General features: G+C 48.9%; 3 protein-coding genes across 5 annotated transcripts in view; 2 read left to right on the forward strand and 1 right to left on the reverse strand.

Moving 5' to 3' along the window:
- Positions 1 to 146: 146 nt before the first annotated feature.
- Positions 147 to 7,623, forward strand: LOC131136459 (guanine nucleotide-binding protein G(i) subunit alpha-1-like). The gene is made up of 9 exons (XM_058083282.1): positions 147 to 621; positions 1,826 to 1,868; positions 2,190 to 2,331; positions 2,406 to 2,563; positions 3,160 to 3,288; positions 4,672 to 4,801; positions 5,392 to 5,545; positions 6,113 to 6,320; positions 7,475 to 7,623. The coding sequence occupies exons 1-8, from the start codon at positions 504 to 506 to the stop codon at positions 6,301 to 6,303; spliced, it is 1,065 nt and encodes a 354-aa protein (XP_057939265.1). The 5' UTR covers positions 147 to 503; the 3' UTR covers positions 6,304 to 6,320; positions 7,475 to 7,623.
- The window catches only part of LOC131136458 (AMP deaminase 2-like), a 22,134-nt gene continuing 10,129 nt past the window's right edge, over positions 7,488 to 19,492 (forward strand). For 2 of the 3 annotated variants that reach the window (XM_058083277.1, XM_058083280.1), the window contains exon 1: positions 18,105 to 18,459. In XM_058083277.1, coding sequence (XP_057939260.1) covers positions 18,369 to 18,459 — 91 coding nt within the window. In that variant the 5' untranslated portion in view covers positions 18,105 to 18,368. Of the gene's footprint in view, positions 7,625 to 12,005; positions 12,148 to 18,104; positions 18,460 to 19,492 lie in introns of those variants that run through there. The other variant, XM_058083275.1, reaches the window with a different exon arrangement.
- LOC131136461 (guanine nucleotide-binding protein G(t) subunit alpha-2-like) lies at positions 8,890 to 13,953 on the reverse strand. The gene is made up of 9 exons (XM_058083283.1): positions 13,651 to 13,953; positions 12,162 to 12,204; positions 11,753 to 11,894; positions 11,346 to 11,503; positions 11,115 to 11,243; positions 10,907 to 11,036; positions 10,669 to 10,822; positions 10,078 to 10,287; positions 8,890 to 9,585 (listed from the first exon to the last, which is right to left on the reverse strand). Exons 1-8 carry the CDS (start codon positions 13,754 to 13,756, stop codon positions 10,097 to 10,099), a joined length of 1,053 nt encoding a protein of 350 aa, XP_057939266.1. The 5' UTR covers positions 13,757 to 13,953; the 3' UTR covers positions 8,890 to 9,585; positions 10,078 to 10,096.

Here is a 19,492-nt window from a genome sequence, read left to right on the forward strand (position 1 = left end):
TGCATTTCCATGTGTAATTCTTAGCATTGTGCTAAACAACCACGCGGGGGCGCTCATGCCGCATAAAGTGTTGAGAAAAGGAGGTGTCGTTACTTTGGTCGATTCGACTCCATTTCCCATCATGCCGAGGGGGGGGGGGTTCACCATGCCCCCCTTCTGCATTCAGACCTGCCGTCTCACCGAGAAGCGTCCGGATCAACTGGCAGGATACTTTAGAAATGTCCTGTGTTAGCCGTTGGTCTGTGGGGTTGACGTTAACCTTTGACCTTTGACCCCGCCCGTCGGCATAGTTCGTTCTAAATCTAAAGATTGAAAACTCCCGCCAAGTCACGCCGTGCCTCTTTTCGGGACACTTGTGGAGCGGAACATCTGAAGCTTTCAGGAGGACCGACGTGATCGCCGACGCCTTCTGGGCTCCTCGCAGCTCCAGCTCGTCTCCTCGACTTCTGAGCCGCTAAGAGGAACGCCAACCACCTTTGAGCCAAAGTAGTTGGAGAGCCACCATGGGATGTACCATCAGCGCCGAGGACAAAGCCGCGGTGGAGAGGAGCAAGATGATCGATAAAAACCTTCGAGAAGATCTGGAGAAGTCCTTGAGGGAAGTCAAGCTGCTTTTGCTCGGTAAGAATCGGTCACCTGTCATTGAACGCACCACCTGTTCCCGTCGTCAGAAATCGACGAGATTTAGAAACCATGCTTTAAATTCCAGTTATTGCTAATATAAACACTGACAGTGGCTCACCCTGACCCCTGACCCCTGACCCTTGACCCTGACTCTGACTTTAACCTTAATCCTGACCCTGATACAACAATGACAGTAAATCAAGATGTCAACCCCCAAAGTTCCACCTTGCCTAGTGATGTGTAGACATTGAAAATCTATCAACGTTTCATCCCTGCTATTCCCGTCATCCCTGCTATTCCCGCTATCCCTGTCATTCCCGTCATCCCTCCAGTGCCATAATAATATAGTAATATAATAATGATCAATAATAACGATAATAACCAGATGCATCCTGTGACTGAATGTTGATGAAATTCTGTGAAGTCCCGTCATGGGAAGTGATTCTTGGCCACTATTGCCACACATGATGTCTAAATCGTTGTGCAAACCGTCAAGGTTGGCTTCCACGTGGGGTCATGAAGAAGGAAAGTTTAGTTTGCCTGAGTGATTTCCCCTTATGTTGTATTATCGTCTTTAGACTTTATTTTTGATGGAAAGATGGACTATTTATGGCTATTTACTGTACTAATACTATTACTACTAAGAACTACTAAATACTGTACTATTTACTACTGATAAGTAGGCAACAGTGCTTGCATTTAAGGAAACGCCATCAACACGCGAGCAACGCGACCATGTCGTGACCCCGTACGCTCCAAGGCGTTTGCCGTGTCGCCCTTGGACTGAGCTGACATCAGCAGATCTTTGCATGTTTCCCTGTGAGTCTGAGCTTGGAACGAGAAGGACAGTAACTAGTTTTAATCTTAGTCCAAGGCATATAAGAATAATCCAAATGAAGACGTGAGTTTGTCATTGGAAGAAGAAGCCGTGAAGTTTATCTTCATAGGAACTGGCTTAGGTTATTTTTTACATGTTTTTTCCTGTCGTGAAAATTGGTAGGCAAGACGCTTTTTTTCTTTTTAGGCCCAAAATCCAAAGTGCTGACCGTGTGAAATGGGCCATTTGTACCTTCCCAGCTTTTGCTGTCATTTCAGCGCTTCGATGAAAGTGCGATGCAAACATTGTGTACATTGCATGAAGATGTCAAGATGTTTCAGAGACGTTTTATGACTTCTCCTGTTTCCCGTCCCTCCTCTGCAGGCGCTGGAGAATCTGGGAAAAGCACGCTAGTCAAGCAGATGAAGTAAGCGTGGAACAGTTGCTGCCATGTTGGTTCTGAGCCCTGGGGTCAGCGGTCCCTAAGGTTCATCTATGTGGCCCCCATTTTGTACAAGATGTGAAAGAAAGGCCGGTCCTAGCCTGGCAAGACCTGAATGGACTCCCCTGTTTCCCACATTAGACGTGCCGCATGCTCACTGGAGCTCAAATCCCAGCTCTATTGACAGCATTGTCGGAAACGCTGCAGATCGCTAGCGTGTCCCACATGAGCGCAGCCATTGGTTGCGGTTTTGGGGTTTGGATATTGACCTACATGTGACCTCTGAAAGCTTGTTTCATGTGCTAGAATCATTCACGAAGATGGCTACTCGGAGGAGGAATGCAGTCAGTACAAGGTGGTGGTCTACAGCAACACCATCCAGTCCATCACGGCCATCATCCGGGCCATGGGACGCCTGAAGATAGAGTTTGGGGACGAGCGGCGGGCGGTGAGATGACAATACGGAGATACTTCAAACATCCACGCCAAGACCGCTGCATGACACACAATGTTCCTCTCCAGGACGATGCCCGCCAACTCTTTGTGCTGGCCGCTTCAGCGGAGGAGGGTTCAATGTCGGCAGAGCTCAGCGGCGTCATCCGGCGGCTGTGGGGCGACGGTGGCGTTCAAGCCTGCTTCCATCGCTCACGAGAGTATCAGCTCAACGACTCTGCTGCGTAGTGAGAAGTCACTCTGATTCTGATCCACTTCAGCTGAGCTCCACTCCCCCTTCTTCCGCCGTGGGCGTGTCCTACTGTGCAGGCCGGGATCAAACCGCAACCTGGGTGTTACATAAATGCATCTGGCTGTGCTATTGGCTAATGTCAACCTGCTCTGTTGCACAAGGAGCCACTTCCAGTTCTTCAGTGCTGGTCTGGTTGGCTGCTCTATAGCTGGAAGGTTGTCTTTCACCCCGTCACCCCTCACCAGAGGCGTAGATCTTAGCCCAAGGAGGCAAGATGGGTCTTGTCTTTGAAAGGTTGCTGTGTGAGCTTGTTGCAGGATTCATGGCATTCCTGAGCTAGAACAGGAGCAGCAGCACCTGGAGCCATTTAGATATACTTACTGATGTATTGTGGGGATGCAGAGCAGAGCATTCCTTGTAGCGTCAGCTTAGATAAGTTTAAGTCGCGACGCCGCGTTGTAACACAAAGCGTCACGGGAGTCTTCAGCTTGTCCAATCATCGTGGTGATGTTTGGAACCAGTGTGTGTATTTTACACAAAGCATCCCGCCATGACTTGTTTACATTTTTAACCGTATGTCCTGTGCTGCAGCTATCTCAACGACTTTGACAGACTCTGTCAGCCCGACTACATCCCGACCCAGCAGGATGTCCTGCGGACGCGTGTCAAAACCACGGGAATCGTGGAAACTCACTTCACCTTCAAAGATCTCCACTTCAAGTTAGTAAAAGCTGCACACTGGACCACAGTGGGAAAATAACACGAGGAAGTAACAGCAGGAAGTTGCTTTACGGCAGATTGCAGATCTGCTTTTACATTGGGTGGATGGTCCATCTCCTATAAGGGTTATCATTGGGTGGATGGTCCATCTCCTATAAGGGTTATCATTGGGTGGATGGTCCATCTCCTATAAGGGTTATCATTGGGTGGATGGTCCATCTCCTATAAGGGTTATCATTGGGTGGATGGTCCATCTCCTATAAGGGTTATCATTGGGTGGATGGTCCATTCCTATAAGGGTTATCATTGGGTGGATGGTCCATCTCCTATAAGGGTTATCATTGGGTGGATGGTCCATTCCTATAAGGGTTATCATTGGGTGGATGGTCCATCTCCTATAAGGGTTATCATTGGGTGGATGGTCCATCTCCTATAAGGGTTATCATTGGGTGGATGGTCCATCTCCTATAAGGGTTATCATTGGGTGGATGGTCCATCTCCTATAAGGGTTATCATTGGGTGGATGGTCCATCTCCTATAAGGGTTATCATTGGGTGGATGGTCCATCTCCTATAAGGGTTATCATTGGGTGGATGGTCCATCTCCTATAAGGGTTATCATTGGGTGGATGGTCCATCTCCTATAAGGGTTATCATTGGGTGGATGGTCCATCTCCTATAAGGGTTATCATTGGGTGAAGACGTGGATGGAAATTGTCAGGTAAAAAACAAAACAATAACTGCAATGATGAAAGGTACATGAAGGTCATTCTAATGGAAGGGTGTCACTGAAGTAAAACCATACCTTAGCACTGGTTCCAACTGGTTCCAACTGGTTCCAACTGGTTCCAACTGGTTCCAACTGGTTCCAACTGGTTCCAGAGCCCATGGTAAATGAATGTCCATCAGATGATGAATGTTTTTGTACTCGTTTAAAAGCCTCTAAAGGGGCACCGTTGGAGCCCATAGAGGTGAAATCACCCCCATCATGACCTCCACCCCCAAAGGTGCGGTCCCGTCCTGTCTGGTAGAAATCAGACATCAAGAAGACTGGAGGAAAGGCAGCTTAGAAGAGCAAAGATACTTTGGGTTGGTTGTGTACTGTTCCGTGTACTGTTCCGTTGTGTACTGTGTACAGTACTACATGTGGCTGGATGAGGGGGAGCCAATCAGTGTCCAGGATACTGAACAAGAACTGTATAGTGTACTGTATAGCGTGTGTACCCGGTACTTGGATTCCCCTTCATTTCCAAATTGTAGCCCAAGAATACTTACTGTATTGTATACATATACTGATGACGTGCGTACACCAAGCGTGGTATTGCAAGGGTGTGTATTGCGTGTTTGGCGTCTAACTTTCCAGTCTTGATTTCTGTGTGTTCAGAATGTTTGATGTCGGGGGTCAACGCTCGGAGAGGAAGAAGTGGATTCATTGCTTCGAGGAAGTAACGGCCATCATTTTCTGTGTGGCGCTCAATGACTACGATCTGGTCTTGGCCGAGGATGAGGAGATGGTTGGTTCCCTTTTCTTCCTTGTTGGCCCGTCACAATATCTCCAAAGATGAAAACAACTTCCATGCGTTTCTATGTCTGTGTACTACATAGTATAGTCTATGTACTACATACGTAGTATAGTCTATGTACTACATAGTATAGTCTATGTACTACATAGTATAGTCTATGTACTACATAGTATAGTCTATGTACTACATAGTATAGTGACTATGGCTAGGTACAGGTATAGTTATACAATACTATACTATGTTGTACATAGACTATACTATAGTCTATGTACAACATAGTATAGTCAGTCTATGTACAACATGGTATAGTCTATGTACAACATGGTATAGTCTATGTACAACATGGTATAGTCTATGTACGACATGGTATAGTCTATGTACAACATAGTATAGTCTATGTACAACATGGTATAGTCTATGTACAACATGGTATAGTCTATGTACAACATGGTATAGTCTATGTACAACATGGTATAGTCTATGTACAACATGGTATAGTCTATGTACAACATGGTATAGTCAGTCTATGTACAACATGGTGATATTTAAGAAACAGTTGACTTGTAGTCCCCCCCCCCCAGAACCGTATGCATGAGAGCATGAAGCTGTTTGACTCCATCTGCAACAACAAGTGGTTCACAAGCACCTCCATCATCCTCTTCCTCAACAAGAAGGACCTGTTTGAGGAGAAGATCGCCAAGAGTCCACTTCAAATCTGCTACCCAGAGTACGGCGGTAAGATAAAAACCGCAGCGGCGGGTTCTCCGGCTTTCATCCTAGAGACGGGAGACCCGAGACGTGGTACTTGTCCAAGATAGGAGGAGGCCAAGTTCCAATTGGGTGTACTTCCTCCGTCTGGGGTGGTACTACGTTTGCCTCTCTTGGATCTCCAACAAATATTATGGAGATGACTGACACCTGGCTCTACGCCCCAGCTGGCAGAGTAATATGAATATGCAGTTCAACGTGTATTTGTACGAGTGTACTGCTTGCAGTGTCCTTGCACAGCCAGGCTCGTTAAAAGAAATGTCCGTCACTGTGAAGGCTTCTCCATGTGGCCGCCATTGGCCAGTGTTCCTGCTGGGGAGCTGCTCTGGTTGACCTTCCATATCCATATTCATATTGATATTGTATTTATATATGATATTCCACGCTTGATGAGCTGCAGTGCCACATAGCTGAACTTCACGCTCCGTTATTTGTTCCGTTGTTAGATGATGGCCACGCCGCCCGGTTGTTTAGCACCGCTTTGTCGCTGACTTTTTTCACCGAATACGACTTTTTGGGTGGTTTGTGTCAAAGGTGAGAACCTGTACGAGGAGGCAGCTCAGTACATCCAGGGCCGCTTTGAAGACCTGAACAAGCAGAAGGCCAGCAAGGAGATCTACACCCACTTCACGTGTGCCACAGACACCCAGAACGTGGAATTTGTGTTTGACGTCGTCACCGATGTCATCATCAAAATCAACCTGGCGGATATCGGACTCTACTGAGGCCATCGGCCCTGAAGGTCAGCTCATCCGTCCTCGCTGCTTCATGTCAATCATTACTGCTGGGATGCCCAACAATGACAGAATACTTCATTGTCATTGCAAGTACAACCACATGACTAAGGCTTTGTCTGTTCCAGCGCACGCAGTATACATACGAAATAATACCACAAACAATACACAGCACACGGTGTACTGCACACAGTATACATACGAAATAATACAACAAACAATACACAGCACACGGTGTACTGCACGCAGTATACATACTAAATAATACAACAAACAATACACAGCACACGGTGTACTGCACACAGTATACATACTAAATAATACAACAAATACACAGTGTACTGCACACAGTATACATACTAAATAATAAAGCAAAGAATACACAGTACACGGTGTACCGTACACAGTATACATACTAAATAATAAACCAAACAATACACAGTGTACTGTACACAGTATACATACTAAATAATAAAGCAAAGAATACACAGTACACGGTGTACTGTACACAGTATACATACTAAATAATAAAGCAAAGAATACACAGTACACGGTGTACCGTACACAGTATACATACTAAATAATAAAGCAAAGAATACGCAGTAAGAAGCGTGTACTGCGTGTACATCTCCAGTCGTATGGTGAGGTCGTTTGCGGTCAGCAGCAATGCTAACCAAAGACGTGTGGCGGTTCAGGACGGGATGGATTTGGGAAAGAAAGCGTTCCTCAGTCGGTTTGTCCTTGCTTGGCTGTCAAGATGGCAGTAGCTCAACCGGGGGGGGGGGGCGCCAGGACGTGAAACTAATGATGTCACACTTGGCTGTTAGAAGGTTGGAGATGAAGCAGACTGGAAAAAGCCCAGGCGGCCAAGCAGGGCCGTAAATATTTTAATTGCAATGTTAACAAAGGAGACACGGAAAGATAACAACGTGGGTCGATGGTGGACACGTCATCGTCAACAAGCAGGAGTTGTGGAGAAAAGCCACGCGTGCACGGGGAGAACATGCAAACTCCACACTGAGATGGCTGAGGGTGGAATCAAACTCGGGTGTCCTAGCTGTGTGGCCTCCGCCGTTCATCCACATTTGTTTTCAGTCTTATTTCCAAAATGTGGATCCAGGATGTTCTGCTGGTTGATTGCTCTTCCATGCTTGGCTTGCAGGGGTCCCAGTGGTTTCCTGGTGGTCTCGGCTGGTATCTGGTATGCGGTGTCTGCAGACCAGTGGCCAGTGGGAGTGGGCTTACCAAGGGACTAACTGCTTTGGAGATTGACTAGCAAAACATGACTGTGAGATCTTTGCACCTGAGGCAGGTAAAGACACCCATGCATCTGCGGTCAGCGGACATGTCCTCATCTATCTCATCAGGTGCCTTCATGAATTGTTTCTATTTTACGGACGCCATAACCTGTACAGTATGGTGGACATACTACCATTTGGGTTTGCTAAAGATCCTTCATAGGTTCTAGGGTTAGAATAGCATTCTAGTCAACTCCCTGGCGGGGCAATCGAACCTTCATATAGCACATTTTCATATGACTACGCTGATATTTTGACCAGGATCGCACCATAAGAACTCCTAGAAGGGACATGATGATATTTCTTGACTAATGCTAATGCTAATGCTAACCACAGTTTTCACATGAGAATCCTGAAAGAAGTTTATTTTAGTTTCATACGAAGGAGGACTTTACTCTTGCCTGACTTCCTGCTGGCTTCAGCTAGCTTTCCCATGTAGCATTTGCATGTTCCGCTCTGCATTTATATTCCGTTCCAAACAAAGCAGGGAAGGTTGTGGTGCAAATGGGAAGGACTATTGTAGGGATGGCCGACCACCATGAGCGTTGCTTCTGTCGTGTAACAAGACTATCTTGTCTGGAGGGAAGCGAGATACGCTGGGAAAGATGAGCAACCGCTTTGGTCTGATGCATAATGGACCATGAGCTAAAATAGAGCTTTTATTAGGCAACTGGATGGGGGGGGGGGGGGGGGGGGGTGCTTCCATGACCGTCTGGATACATACCGCGCTCACCGCGTCAACATCGGCTCTGGAACTCATCAGTTCCACACATGGAGACATGATGCCGACTGCTGTGAGGCCATCGTTGAGATGTTCCTCTTGGACATTTTGGACATTTCTTCTCTGAGTCCAATCACTTTTTCAGATTAAAAGACAAGATTCCCCCACCTGGTATAGTAGTTATATATTAGTATATACTAATATGTATATATAGTGATATTCTATTGTAAATGTCAGATTTTGATCATGTGGTATTTGCATGCTTCTCTGTGGGTACGATGCAGTGGGATTTATACGTCGGGTTATATCCTCACTTCTTTATCATCTAATGATTTATATCATATTCTATTTTATTTATCCAATGATTCAGATCACTGACTCGTGCAAAACTGTAAAAAACACAAAATGGTCAAGATGGTCAAGGTGAACTCCGTTTGTGCACATCGGTTGTCCAAAGTGCGTCCCGCGGGTGTACTTCCTGTTGACGTGACGTACCTGAATAAGTAAATAAAATCGCAGCTAATTCCAGTGGCCAGCCCAAACAACAAGACAGACACGTGAGGTTAATGCAGCTTTAATTCATGACTACGTTGCATAAGAAAGGACAAACTGGAGATTTTCATTCCCTTTGAATAATAAAGTATTACCCCTCTCTACTGTTTGCCCCCCTTTCTCTCTTAGTTACCCTGTGTATATAAGCATATACATTTGATTATCCTTCACAATATCATGAATGAACTACTCTTATGTACAAAGATGGTCTAACATATTTGAGCGTATATTTTTACCTTCCAAGGTTGGGTGGATAGAACTCATCACTACCGTACGTCGTGTGTTCTGATGTTCTGCAAGCGCATGAGAAATATGAAATATAATATAGCTGGGCAACAATCAGGACAACAGCAACTATGGAACTCCAAGAAAACAAGAATGCAATGATGCTACACAAACATTCATCTTAACTCTCTTTGGGCCGATGGGAGCGCGGCCAAGGTCGGAGGGGACAATGAGGTCATCTTCAAATCCTGGCGGCTACTAGTATTTGGGACTGAAACCAGTAAAACCTGCACGTCCACACCCTGCTGGCCTTCTCTCGGTGGCGGGGGGGTGGGGGGGTGGGTGGTTGGATGCGTGATAGGAGAGGTGCCGTCATGGAGCCGTGCCCGGCATGAATACGCTAAACCCTGGTGGATCCCTGGTGCGCCGTCAGCACACCAACGCCAATATGGGGGGGCGGGGGGGCCAAAATGACTTCTGCAAGAAACAAGAGACCGGAGATGCTCAATCTTGCAAAACACCAAAATTCCATGTGATGCACGTGCGGATCGAGGCCACTCCAGCAATGCTTTAAGTCGGCACTTTTATCAGAACTAGACCACTTCTGCCAACCTGACTGGACAAATGTCAAAGTTCAAGTAGAAGAAAGCAGCGCACAACGCTTGGGAGCAGTTTTATCAGAACTAGACTCAACTATTTCCTGTTCCTGGTGACGAGGCCAAAAGACCAAAGTACCAGTGAGGCACGGGACCACCTGAAATAGAAGCTGATGTCCACGCCCAATAACCAAAGAGCAGCACGCAATGGCAAAGTATGCTAACATTCAAGGTGCATTCAAGGTGCATTCAAGGTGCATTCAAGTACATCCTTTGATGGGAGCAGCTTTACGAGAACATGACAAGATGTCGGCACAGACGGCTGAAACGAGCGTGCTCTCCCAAGCGTTCTGCCACAGGTTGAAGAACCTACCTGGTACGAGGCGCGCTGCTTAGAAAAGACCACAGTCTTTAAGGTTCTCCTTGATGATGATGTCCGTGACGGCGTTGAACACAATCTCAACGTTCTTTGTGTCCGTGGCACAGGTCAGGTGACTGTAGATTTCTTTCACGCCCTTCTTCATGTTCAGCTCCGAAAACTGCGTCTTGATGTAGTTGCTGGCGTCGTCGTACGTGTTCGGGCCTGGAGCAGATCAGCATCACTTGTCACAACTTTGCAGCAACATCTATGGAATGATCACCTTAACGCGCCCGGCTCAGATGTTCGCTTCTTCTCCCATAACCTTCACAACCCCAATGGTCTATCTCAGTCGGGAATCACGGCGGACCAGCCGGGATGGCGCTTGAGCGTCATGTTCATGCTGGCAGAAACGGTCGGTAGCAGGTCGACCAAGTGGTTCCACTTCTGCCACCGATCGTCTTTGCTAGTTTACAGATCATAACCACCAGATGTTGGAGGTCCCACAGAAGCACCTCCAGTCTATGGTAACCTGGTCTTCATACAACACCAGATGCACGCTAACGTCCTGGCGTACGTTAGCATCAAAGCGTCGTTAGTCGTTACCGTCATAGTCTGGGAAGCAGATGCTCAGGTGGACCTTCTTGATCTTCTCCTCGAAAAGATCCTTCTTGTTGAGGAACAGAACAATGGAGGTCAGCGCAAAGAATCTGTGGTTGCAGATGCTGTTGAATAGATGGAGGGACTCGTGCATGCGGTTCTGAAATGACAGAGCAGAACCTAGCAGAACTTCTTTTCAAGGTCTTTCTCGACAGCTCCTCGCGGATCATGGAGCGCAGCTCACCACTTCGTCATCCTCCACCAGCACCATGTCGTACGCGCTGAGGGCGCCGCAGAAGATGATGCAGGTCACACCCTCGAAACAATGGATCCACTTCTTTCTCTCTGACCTCTGACCTCCCACGTCGAACATCCTGGGCAGCAAAGACAACGTTGGAGTCTGACGCGCGAGGCGGGCGATGGAAGGTGGTCTTCCGAGGCCGGTCTGTCACCTGAAGTGCAGCTCTTTGCAGGAGAACTGTTCTTCGATGATACCGGTGGTCTTCACTCGAGATCGGAGCACGTCCTGCTCGGTGGGGCAGTAGTCGGCTTTGCAGATTCTGTCCAATTCGTTGAGGTAACTGAAGGACAAATGGCGTCACGTCACCTCCTCCACCGACACCACCTCCTTCTGGCCGGTCTGAACCGGTCTGAACCGGTCTGAACCGGTCGGACGGACTTACTAGCCAGCAGAGTCGTTGAGCTGGTACTCGGCGGCTCTTTCGTAGCCGGCCTGCACGCCGGAGTCCTTCCACAGCTTCTGGATGACGTCGGCCAGCTCGGCGGGCATGGTGCCTTCCTCGATGGAGTCGGCCAGGTTCTGCAGCTTCTGGGCATTCTCCTGCAGTTTAAGAAATGTGGAGATCCGTGAGGATCACTGGAACTTCATCAAAGGAAGTCAGCTGATGTGATGTGGAGGCTCCAGCTGGATGTTGTGGGCTTCAAACCCCACAACATCTCAACAAAGCTCAACAAAGCGGATGGCGGCAGGCTGAGCTTTTATTGTTGAGGTGAAAGTGGTTTCCAAAACACAAATTGAAGAGTGAGCCTAACCAATCAAACGCTATCTGGTCTTAGTGTCATGGCGGACCTGTGCAGAGGGGGAGCCGAAATCCACGCCCAGCATCTCCATGCCTCTGATGATGGCCAGAGCCGACTGCAGGATGTTGCCGTAGATGATGCTTTTGAACTCCATCTGTTCCTCTTTTGTGTAACCACCCTGATGCAGAATCCTGTGGGATGGGGGGGGGGGCAGTGAAGGGGGGGGGGGGGGGGCAAAGCATGGCGGTGCATGTGTGTTAATGAAAGCATGAGATGCTGCATTTCTACATGTATTTCTTTAGGAGCGGATATGGTGCCTCCCGGACTAACGAGCCTCAGGGACGTTTGACTGTTGACCTCTGACAGGGAGGCGGGTCGTTCAGCCAGCCAACCAATCAGCTTCAAGACACTGAGCCACTCGTGTGGATGAAATCATGAGTGCGGGTGAGTTGACTTACTTCATCTGCTTGACAATGGTGCTTTTCCCTGACTCGCCAGCACCTGCAAGACAGAGGACAGGGTTTACTGATGTTTGCACAAAGGGCAGAACAATTTGCTTTAGGGGAGCAGTTCTGCCCCCCTGGATTGAAATATGGTCTCCTTTTGCTACCCGGCTCCTTCGGTACGGATATGAGCAGATATAGTCAATATCATATTGAAAAGGCTCATAATTGCCTTCCAGAATCGTCATGATGAAGCGCCTGTATCGCCATCCCACAGAGCTAACATAGCTAATGCACACTTACCGTCAAGTACCCACATAAAAAGGGCAAATCTAGAATCTAAAATCTAGAAACTGTGCAGCGTACGACAAAGATCAAACATCACCGCAAGGCAGAAAGGTCTGCGGCCACGCCCCCAAACCGTGAATTATAATAACAATAATTCTAATCATCACGAGGCCTAAACAAATGTCTGTCATAGAGTGACCAAGACGGATGGAAGTCTTGGCAAAGGGAGTCATTGGGTCACGGTCTAGGGTTGGCCCGGGTTCCTGCCATGGTGTTCTTTAGCGTAGTTCTTGCAGTGGTCCACTAAAGCAAAGCGAGGCCCTTTCTAAACCCCTTTAGATGTTTAGCAGATGGAGCTTGTGAGGACCAATTGATTGAGCGTTGGCATGGCAACGTCATCCATCCAGCGTGCTCATCTTCACGTTTCACACTCCATGTACCGCTGGCATCGTGCCAACGGAACTACTGCAATTTTTGGTGGCCTTTGAGGGATCAGCAGAGTCCGCCAACGATGGGATCTGCACTAAAGCTGTTAGGTAATTGGATTGTGGTTTCGCTGCTGCGGTGCGACGGTGATCTCTTAAGCTCCAACATCCTTACCTAAGAATTCAAACGTCTTTGCAGCTCTTTAACTTTTGTTGTCAGAGAACCCGAGTTCTTGGCGCTTAAATGTTGCAGGACTCCTCCTCCTTCCTAAATGATTCTTCTTATTATGGGATGTTCTTATATTCATTCATCTTCTATGCTGCTGATCCTGATGATTATTAGTCGGATTATTTGTTTTATTGGAGGATTCATTGGTTTAGCATTCATTCTCACTTGTTTCTGGATGTGTCTTCTTCATCTCAGATGTTACCTACCAGACCTGCTGGAGGTAATCTCCATCTTTCCAATAAACTAATGGAAGGGGCAAATCCCCCACAAACTTACACCCCCCCCCCCCCAGTCGAGAGCAGATGTAGCCATGCAGCAAATCAGCCATCATCCTAATTCCCAATTAGGATGATGATCCTTTTCATCAGGACAATACTGTTAGGGACGCCATTTCTCCATCCTTATTCCTCCCAACTCCCGCTGCACTGCTCCGCCGAGGAGATGTTCCTCAAAAGTCTGGTCAGCAAGACCACCTTGAGCTCCTGCAGGATTCACTTTGACCATCTGACGATGTCCAATCTCCAAGCAGGACAAGCCGCCCCCCCCACAGACGTTCACTTACCAAGCAGCAGGAGCTTGACCGTTTTGGAGTCCTTGTCAGCATCCTCTTGGAGTTGCTTTTCCAACTCCTTGGACTTTTTGTCTTCTGCACTTGCTCCCGCTCCCATGCTTTCTTCCTCCGCAAACTCAAGGTCCTCAAGGATGGAAATTTTGCCGGTGCTCTGTGAACTGCTGCAGAGAATTCAGGTGACGCATTAATTGTGGTCAAAGGCGATTTCGGAGCGGAAGGAGAAGGAGGTGCTTGGCTTGGTTAGCCTCCCAGGGATCACTGACATTCATCAGCTCTGCCCAGCCGAGAGTCACCCTCTAATTCCCTCCTCTTAAACCCCTTAGCGAGGAGATGCCGCTTCCTGATTGGCTGCTCAATCCAATTAGTTGAGCAGGGCCTCCATGTGAATGATGTCAAGAAAGCGGAGATTATGAACCATCTCACTAGCTTCGTCCTAGCCCAGGACCTGACTGTGCTGGGGACCGCTTGGTGTGCATGACGTCCCGCCGTTAAGGTGGCGGACCTCCGACCGCATGTTGGATGTGTGGACAGTTGAATGTACGCATCCATCCATCCTTTTTCTCACGCCTATCCTCATGCTGGAGCCTATCCCAGCTGTCCTGGGGGAGAGGCGGGGTCCCCCCTGGACTGGTGGCCAGCCAATCCCAGGGCACATATAGACAAACAACACCCCCCCCCCACCCCCCCATTAATACCTATGGACAATTTGGAATGGCCAATGAAGCTAACATGTTTTTGGAATGGGGGGGCGGAGTACCCGGAGAAAAGCCGTATGGGGGGGGGGTCATGCCAACTCCACACAGGGATCCCAATCTGGGTCTCCCATCTCCTGACTGCGGCCTCCACGGAATGTATCGTTGTATGACGTACTCGCCAGTACTTCTAGTAGATCCAACCTGGTAGATGAAGTACTTTGTGTTAAGAGTCAATGAGTTAGTAAGCAGGGTAGTATTAGTATAATACATCGCAGTACAAATGTCCTTCCCTAATCAATAGAACTAATTGAAGAAATAGGAGACGTGAATGTGCTTTAGTCCGCTTTTGTTGCTCAGTGGAACGAGTACCGTGGGTTGGTGTGGGGTACCCAAACTGCGGGTGAAGGGCCATATTTGCCAAGAAGTACACCGTTTCCAGGACTTTGCCAGCCTTGGCTGTAATGTCAAATATGGGCGAGTGTTTTAAAGGGACGGTGCAGGGCGTGTTGCATTCGCTGACCGTTGGATTGTTGACAGCAGTCACATGGACGAGCAAGGAGGGAGGCATTAAGGTCTGGTAAACTTCTTACAGCTAAGACGTTTAAGTCCCAGGTGGGGTGGAGGACTGCTAAATAGAGCAAACGCAGCCTGCTTCTGCTGAGTGGCGAGTTAGCAGGACTTATGTGTGTTACGTAATCGCTCAGATCGTCTTGGCTTTCAATCTCCTTTCTGGCATGAGAGGGACGCTCGCTGAAGATGGGGGCCGCATCAGGGCGGACATGATGACGGTGACGGCGGAGTCCAGTGGGCCGTGCTGTGGCCTCGCATGTTGTGGTTAGCGCCGACGCTACTTTGTGGACCGCAATGTCTTAGTTGGGGGGGTGGGTGTGTCTTCACATGATTGACTGGTGACCGGTCCAGGGTATACCCCACCTCTCACCCAAGGTCAGCTGGGATAGGCTCCACCTCACCGTGACCCTGAACCCTGGCACAAGGTTATGGAATGTCACTTGATGCCTTTCATAACAATTATATTCATTATTTCCAGAGCACAGTTCATACACAAGTACTTGTATACAGGTACGAAGTACTTTACAGGAAACCAAGATTCCACCAAGACATCTGGCCTACGTTGTCCCCTCCATCCTTAACTCTTTCCTCATGCTTCCCTACGTCGTCCCCTCCATCCCTGACTCTTTCCTCGGGCTTCCCTACGTCGTCCCCTCCATCCCTGACTCTTTCCTCAGGCTTCCCTACGTCGTCCCCTCCATCCTTAACTCTTTCCTCATGCTTCCCTACGTCGTCCCCTCCATCCCTGACTCTTTCCTCAGGCTTCCCTACGTCGTCCCCTCCATCCCTAACTCTTTCCTCATGCTTCCCTACGTTGTCCCCTCCATCCTTAACTCTTTCCTCATGCTTCCCTACGTCGTCCCCTCCATCCCTAACTCTTTCCTCGGGCTTCCCTACGTCGTCCCCTCCATCCCTGACTCTTTCCTCGGGCTTCCCTACGTTGTCCCCTCCATCCCTAACTCTTTCCTCATGCTTCCCTACGTCGTCCCCTCCATCCCTAACTCTTTCCTCATGCTTCCCTACGTCGTCCCCTCCATCCCTAACTCTTTCCTCGGGCTTCCCTACGTCGTCCCCTCCATCCGTGTGCTGAGCAGGGCGGCGTCACGGATGGCGGGTGGGGGCCTGAGCGTTGGGTGTGCTAATGGTGACACATCCACTGACGGGACCAATCCCATTAGGCCAGCGATGGCGTCGCCCCGCTTTGGGCTGTGACTCTGTGGCTCTGATCTGTTGACAAGATTATCCAGAGAGCCTGAGCTCAATCAGAGAGGCAGGAGATTAACACTTGTGCTTTTTGCTAGCGGGTTTTTGCTTCTAATATTGTCTTCCTGTTTTACGGTGCAAAAGCGGAGACAGCAAATGTGGTGAAACATTTGAACCATGGCAGCGATAAGCAACTCTCACTGAAGTCCATTCATCATACACAACGTCCGCAGAACAGCATCCAGGGTCTCCTCCTCAAATTTGGGGGCTTGAGTGAGCTTTCCCCCACTGAGGAGCTCAGCGAGATTTGAGCCATGTTTATCTCTAAGTCGGCCAAGGAAATAGGCGTACCCTCGCTGCTGACGCATCGGGAGGCTGGCTGACGCCAGGCTGTCACATTTACTCCAACCTTTGCACCTTCTTCCCTTAATCAGCACCCAAATCACAGCTTGGTGACCATGGGGGGGGGGGGGGGGTCCCGTGTGGGAACAAAAGAATCTTTGGCTGGAAGACGGCAAGCGTTGTTCAATGTTCAATAGCACGTACAAAGCAGATGGTTGGAAAGGCACGTGTACCTAATATTGTGGCCTGAGTGGTGTGCCATCGGAGGACGCCGTGTGTCCAAGGTCGACTTCTAGAGAGGGATTAGGAACAGACAGATTACCGTGCGGGACAAGCCACCGCCCAGAGATGCCCAAGCCGAGATTCAAACTCAGGTCCTCCCCATCTCCTGCCTGCGTGGCCTGCATGCTAACCACTCCTCCACGGTGCAGCACCTCCACATCCTTCCCTGTTAATGGATCTTCAAAATACAATATGTCAGTATATCAATACGTTTAATGCCACTGAACATTCACCATTTGGCCAGCAGAGTTCCTCTCCTAGAGCTCTACCCTCTTCCTGTCTTAGATGTTCTTCATTGTAGTCCTTTTAGTCCTTTTAGTCATTTTAGTCCTTTTAGTCCTTTTAGTCATCTTCACGATGTTTCATTTGGTTTTAAACCTTCATTTCTCATCCAATTGGGTCTTTGGGAAATGACAGCGCTCACTTCCTGTGTGTACCACTAGAGGGCGGTGTGCCCTCTATTTAAGGTTGTTGCTGGTCGTTATTCCCAACCACTCCTACTGGGATAGGATGTAGTGAATAAAAGGAAGAACGGAGCAGAAAGGACTTGTTCACCATCTGTGTGGAAAACATGGATGATTATTTAGTGCTGTTCAGGAGATGGGAAGACCACGTTGGACCACGTTACTGCTCAATGTGGTTCCCACCATGACCTTTGGGTCATGACCGAAAGAAGGAGATCACAGATACGGCTGAAGCGAGTCCCTCCGTAGGGTGGCTGCTCCTTCACATCTCCAGGAGCCAGTTGAGGTGGTTCTGGCATCTAGTCCGGATGCCTGCCGGACGCCTCCATAGTGAGGTTTTCTGGGTATGCCCAGCCGGGAGGAGGGCCTGGGGCAGACCTAGGACACGCTGGAGGGATTGTGTCTCACAGCTGGCCTGGGACGCCTTGGTGTCCTCCTGGTGGAGCTGGAGGAATGGACCGGGAAGTGACCACGTGACTTCCTAGTGCCCCCCCTAAAATGTTCCTGTGGTGCGCTGAGGTTCATCTATGGAAAAGAAAATCCCTAAAAGCTTTTCTATTTTAACATGGAATCCCATCCACATTTTATCATCTCTACACGTGGCATTTTATTCTAGTACTGTATGTCAGTCGCTGGAGCACAACTTCCACACACACACTTTTGGTTGTCATGGCAACAGGACAGCCAGGAGCTTTGCACTGCTGAGTGTGTGGATCATTTGTATTCTGTTGGCGTGTGTGTGTGTGTGTGTGTGTTTGTGCATGCGTGACCAGAGGGTGTGGGGGGGGGGGGGGGGGGGGGTAGCTACGCCCCCAACCCCCATCAGTGCTGCAGCTCCAACACTGGAGTCTTCCAAGAGGGTGGGATCAGTTTTCCTGCGGAGGGACGCTTGCTACTAACCACTGTGGAAATCCCTGCTCTCGAGCACGTACTCACACACACGCACACACACACACATGCACACACACGCACACACACGCACACACACCAAAGCTGGCTTGAAGTGAATCACCCCAAGCCCTCAGCATCTGTGCATCATCTCTCTCTTTTCCTCTTTTCTCTCCTTCCATTGGCGCCGACCAGCTCCGCAGTTTTGACTCATTCACTTCTCCGCTTGCATCCCTCCTACAGCTGAAGCACACAAGTTGGCATCATGGCATCCAACCTGCCCCCAGGGATGGGCAAAAGCATGCCCCTCTCCCCCTTCAGGAAGCGGGGAAGCCTGCAGCACACGGCCAGTACAGGTGAGGATGCTGGGAATATTTGGGGGACTGTGATGGAGTCATGGAGTGATGGAGTCATGGAGTCATGGAGTGATGGAGTCATGGAGTGATGGAGTCATGGAGTCATGGAGTCATGGAGTGATGGAGTCATGGAGTGATGGAGTGATGGAGTCATGGAGTGATGGAGTGATGGAGTCATGGAGTGATGGAGTCATGGAGTGATGGAGTCATGGAGTCATGGAGTGATGGAGTCATGGAGTGATGGAGTCATGGAGTGATGGAGTCATGGAGTCATGGAGTGATGGAGTCATGGAGTCATGGAGTGATGGAGTCATGGAGTGATGGAGTCATGGAGTGATGGAGTCATGGAGTGATGGAGTGATGGAGTCATGGAGTGATGGAGTCATGGAGTGATGGAGTCATGGAGTGATGGAGTCATGGAGTCATGGAGTGATGGAGTCATGGAGTGATGGAGTCATGGAGTGATGGAGTGATGGAGTCATGGAGTGATGGAGTCATGGAGTCATGGAGTGATGGAGTCATGGAGTCATGGAGTGATGGAGTCATGGAGTCATGGAGTCATGGAGTGATGGAGTGATGGAGTCATGGAGTGATGGAGTGATGGAGTCATGGAGTCATGGAGTGATGGAGTCATGGAGTGATGGAGTCATGGAGTGATGGAGTGATGGAGTCATGGAGTGATGGAGTCATGGAGTGATGGAGTCATGGAGTGATGGAGTCATGGAGTGATGGAGTGATGGAGTCATGGAGTGATGGAGTCATGGAGTGATGGAGTGATGGAGTGATGGAGTGATGGAGTGGAGGTAGAGCGATAGTGGCGTACCTTGTCGTGTTTGAGGAAATGCAAACATGTTGATTGGCTGACATCCAGCACAGCTCTGCGTCAATCAGACACTAAAGTCAATGTAGTATTTACTATTACTTACTACTACTACTACTATTACTATTACTATTACTTTGGACCCAATACGGCCGGCGTGTCAACACGTCACAATGCCACTTGATGACGCGAACGAGTTAACGACAACAGAAC

Source organism: Doryrhamphus excisus, chromosome 10 (assembly GCF_030265055.1).
Source record: "Doryrhamphus excisus isolate RoL2022-K1 chromosome 10, RoL_Dexc_1.0, whole genome shotgun sequence".
Taxonomy (NCBI): Eukaryota; Metazoa; Chordata; class Actinopteri; order Syngnathiformes; family Syngnathidae; genus Doryrhamphus; species Doryrhamphus excisus.

Bases quoted from the DNA above. Each gene is read 5' to 3' on its own strand.
- LOC131136459 (XM_058083282.1), top strand. From the start codon at position 504: ATGGGATGTACCATCAGCGCCGAGGACAAAGCCGCGGTGGAGAGGAGC. The intron at 1,869-2,189 runs GTAAGCGTGGAA...TTCATGTGCTAG, and splicing joins ACGCTAGTCAAGCAGATGAA to AATCATTCACGAAGATGGCT. The intron at 2,332-2,405 runs GTGAGATGACAA...GTTCCTCTCCAG, and splicing joins TTGGGGACGAGCGGCGGGCG to GACGATGCCCGCCAACTCTT.
- LOC131136461 (XM_058083283.1), bottom strand. From the start codon at position 13,756: ATGGGAGCGGGAGCAAGTGCAGAAGACAAAAAGTCCAAGGAGTTGGAA. The intron at 11,895-12,161 runs GTAAGTCAACTC...CCCATCCCACAG, and splicing joins ACCATTGTCAAGCAGATGAA to GATTCTGCATCAGGGTGGTT. The intron at 11,037-11,114 runs GTGACAGACCGG...TTTGCTGCCCAG, and splicing joins TGCAAAGAGCTGCACTTCAG to GATGTTCGACGTGGGAGGTC.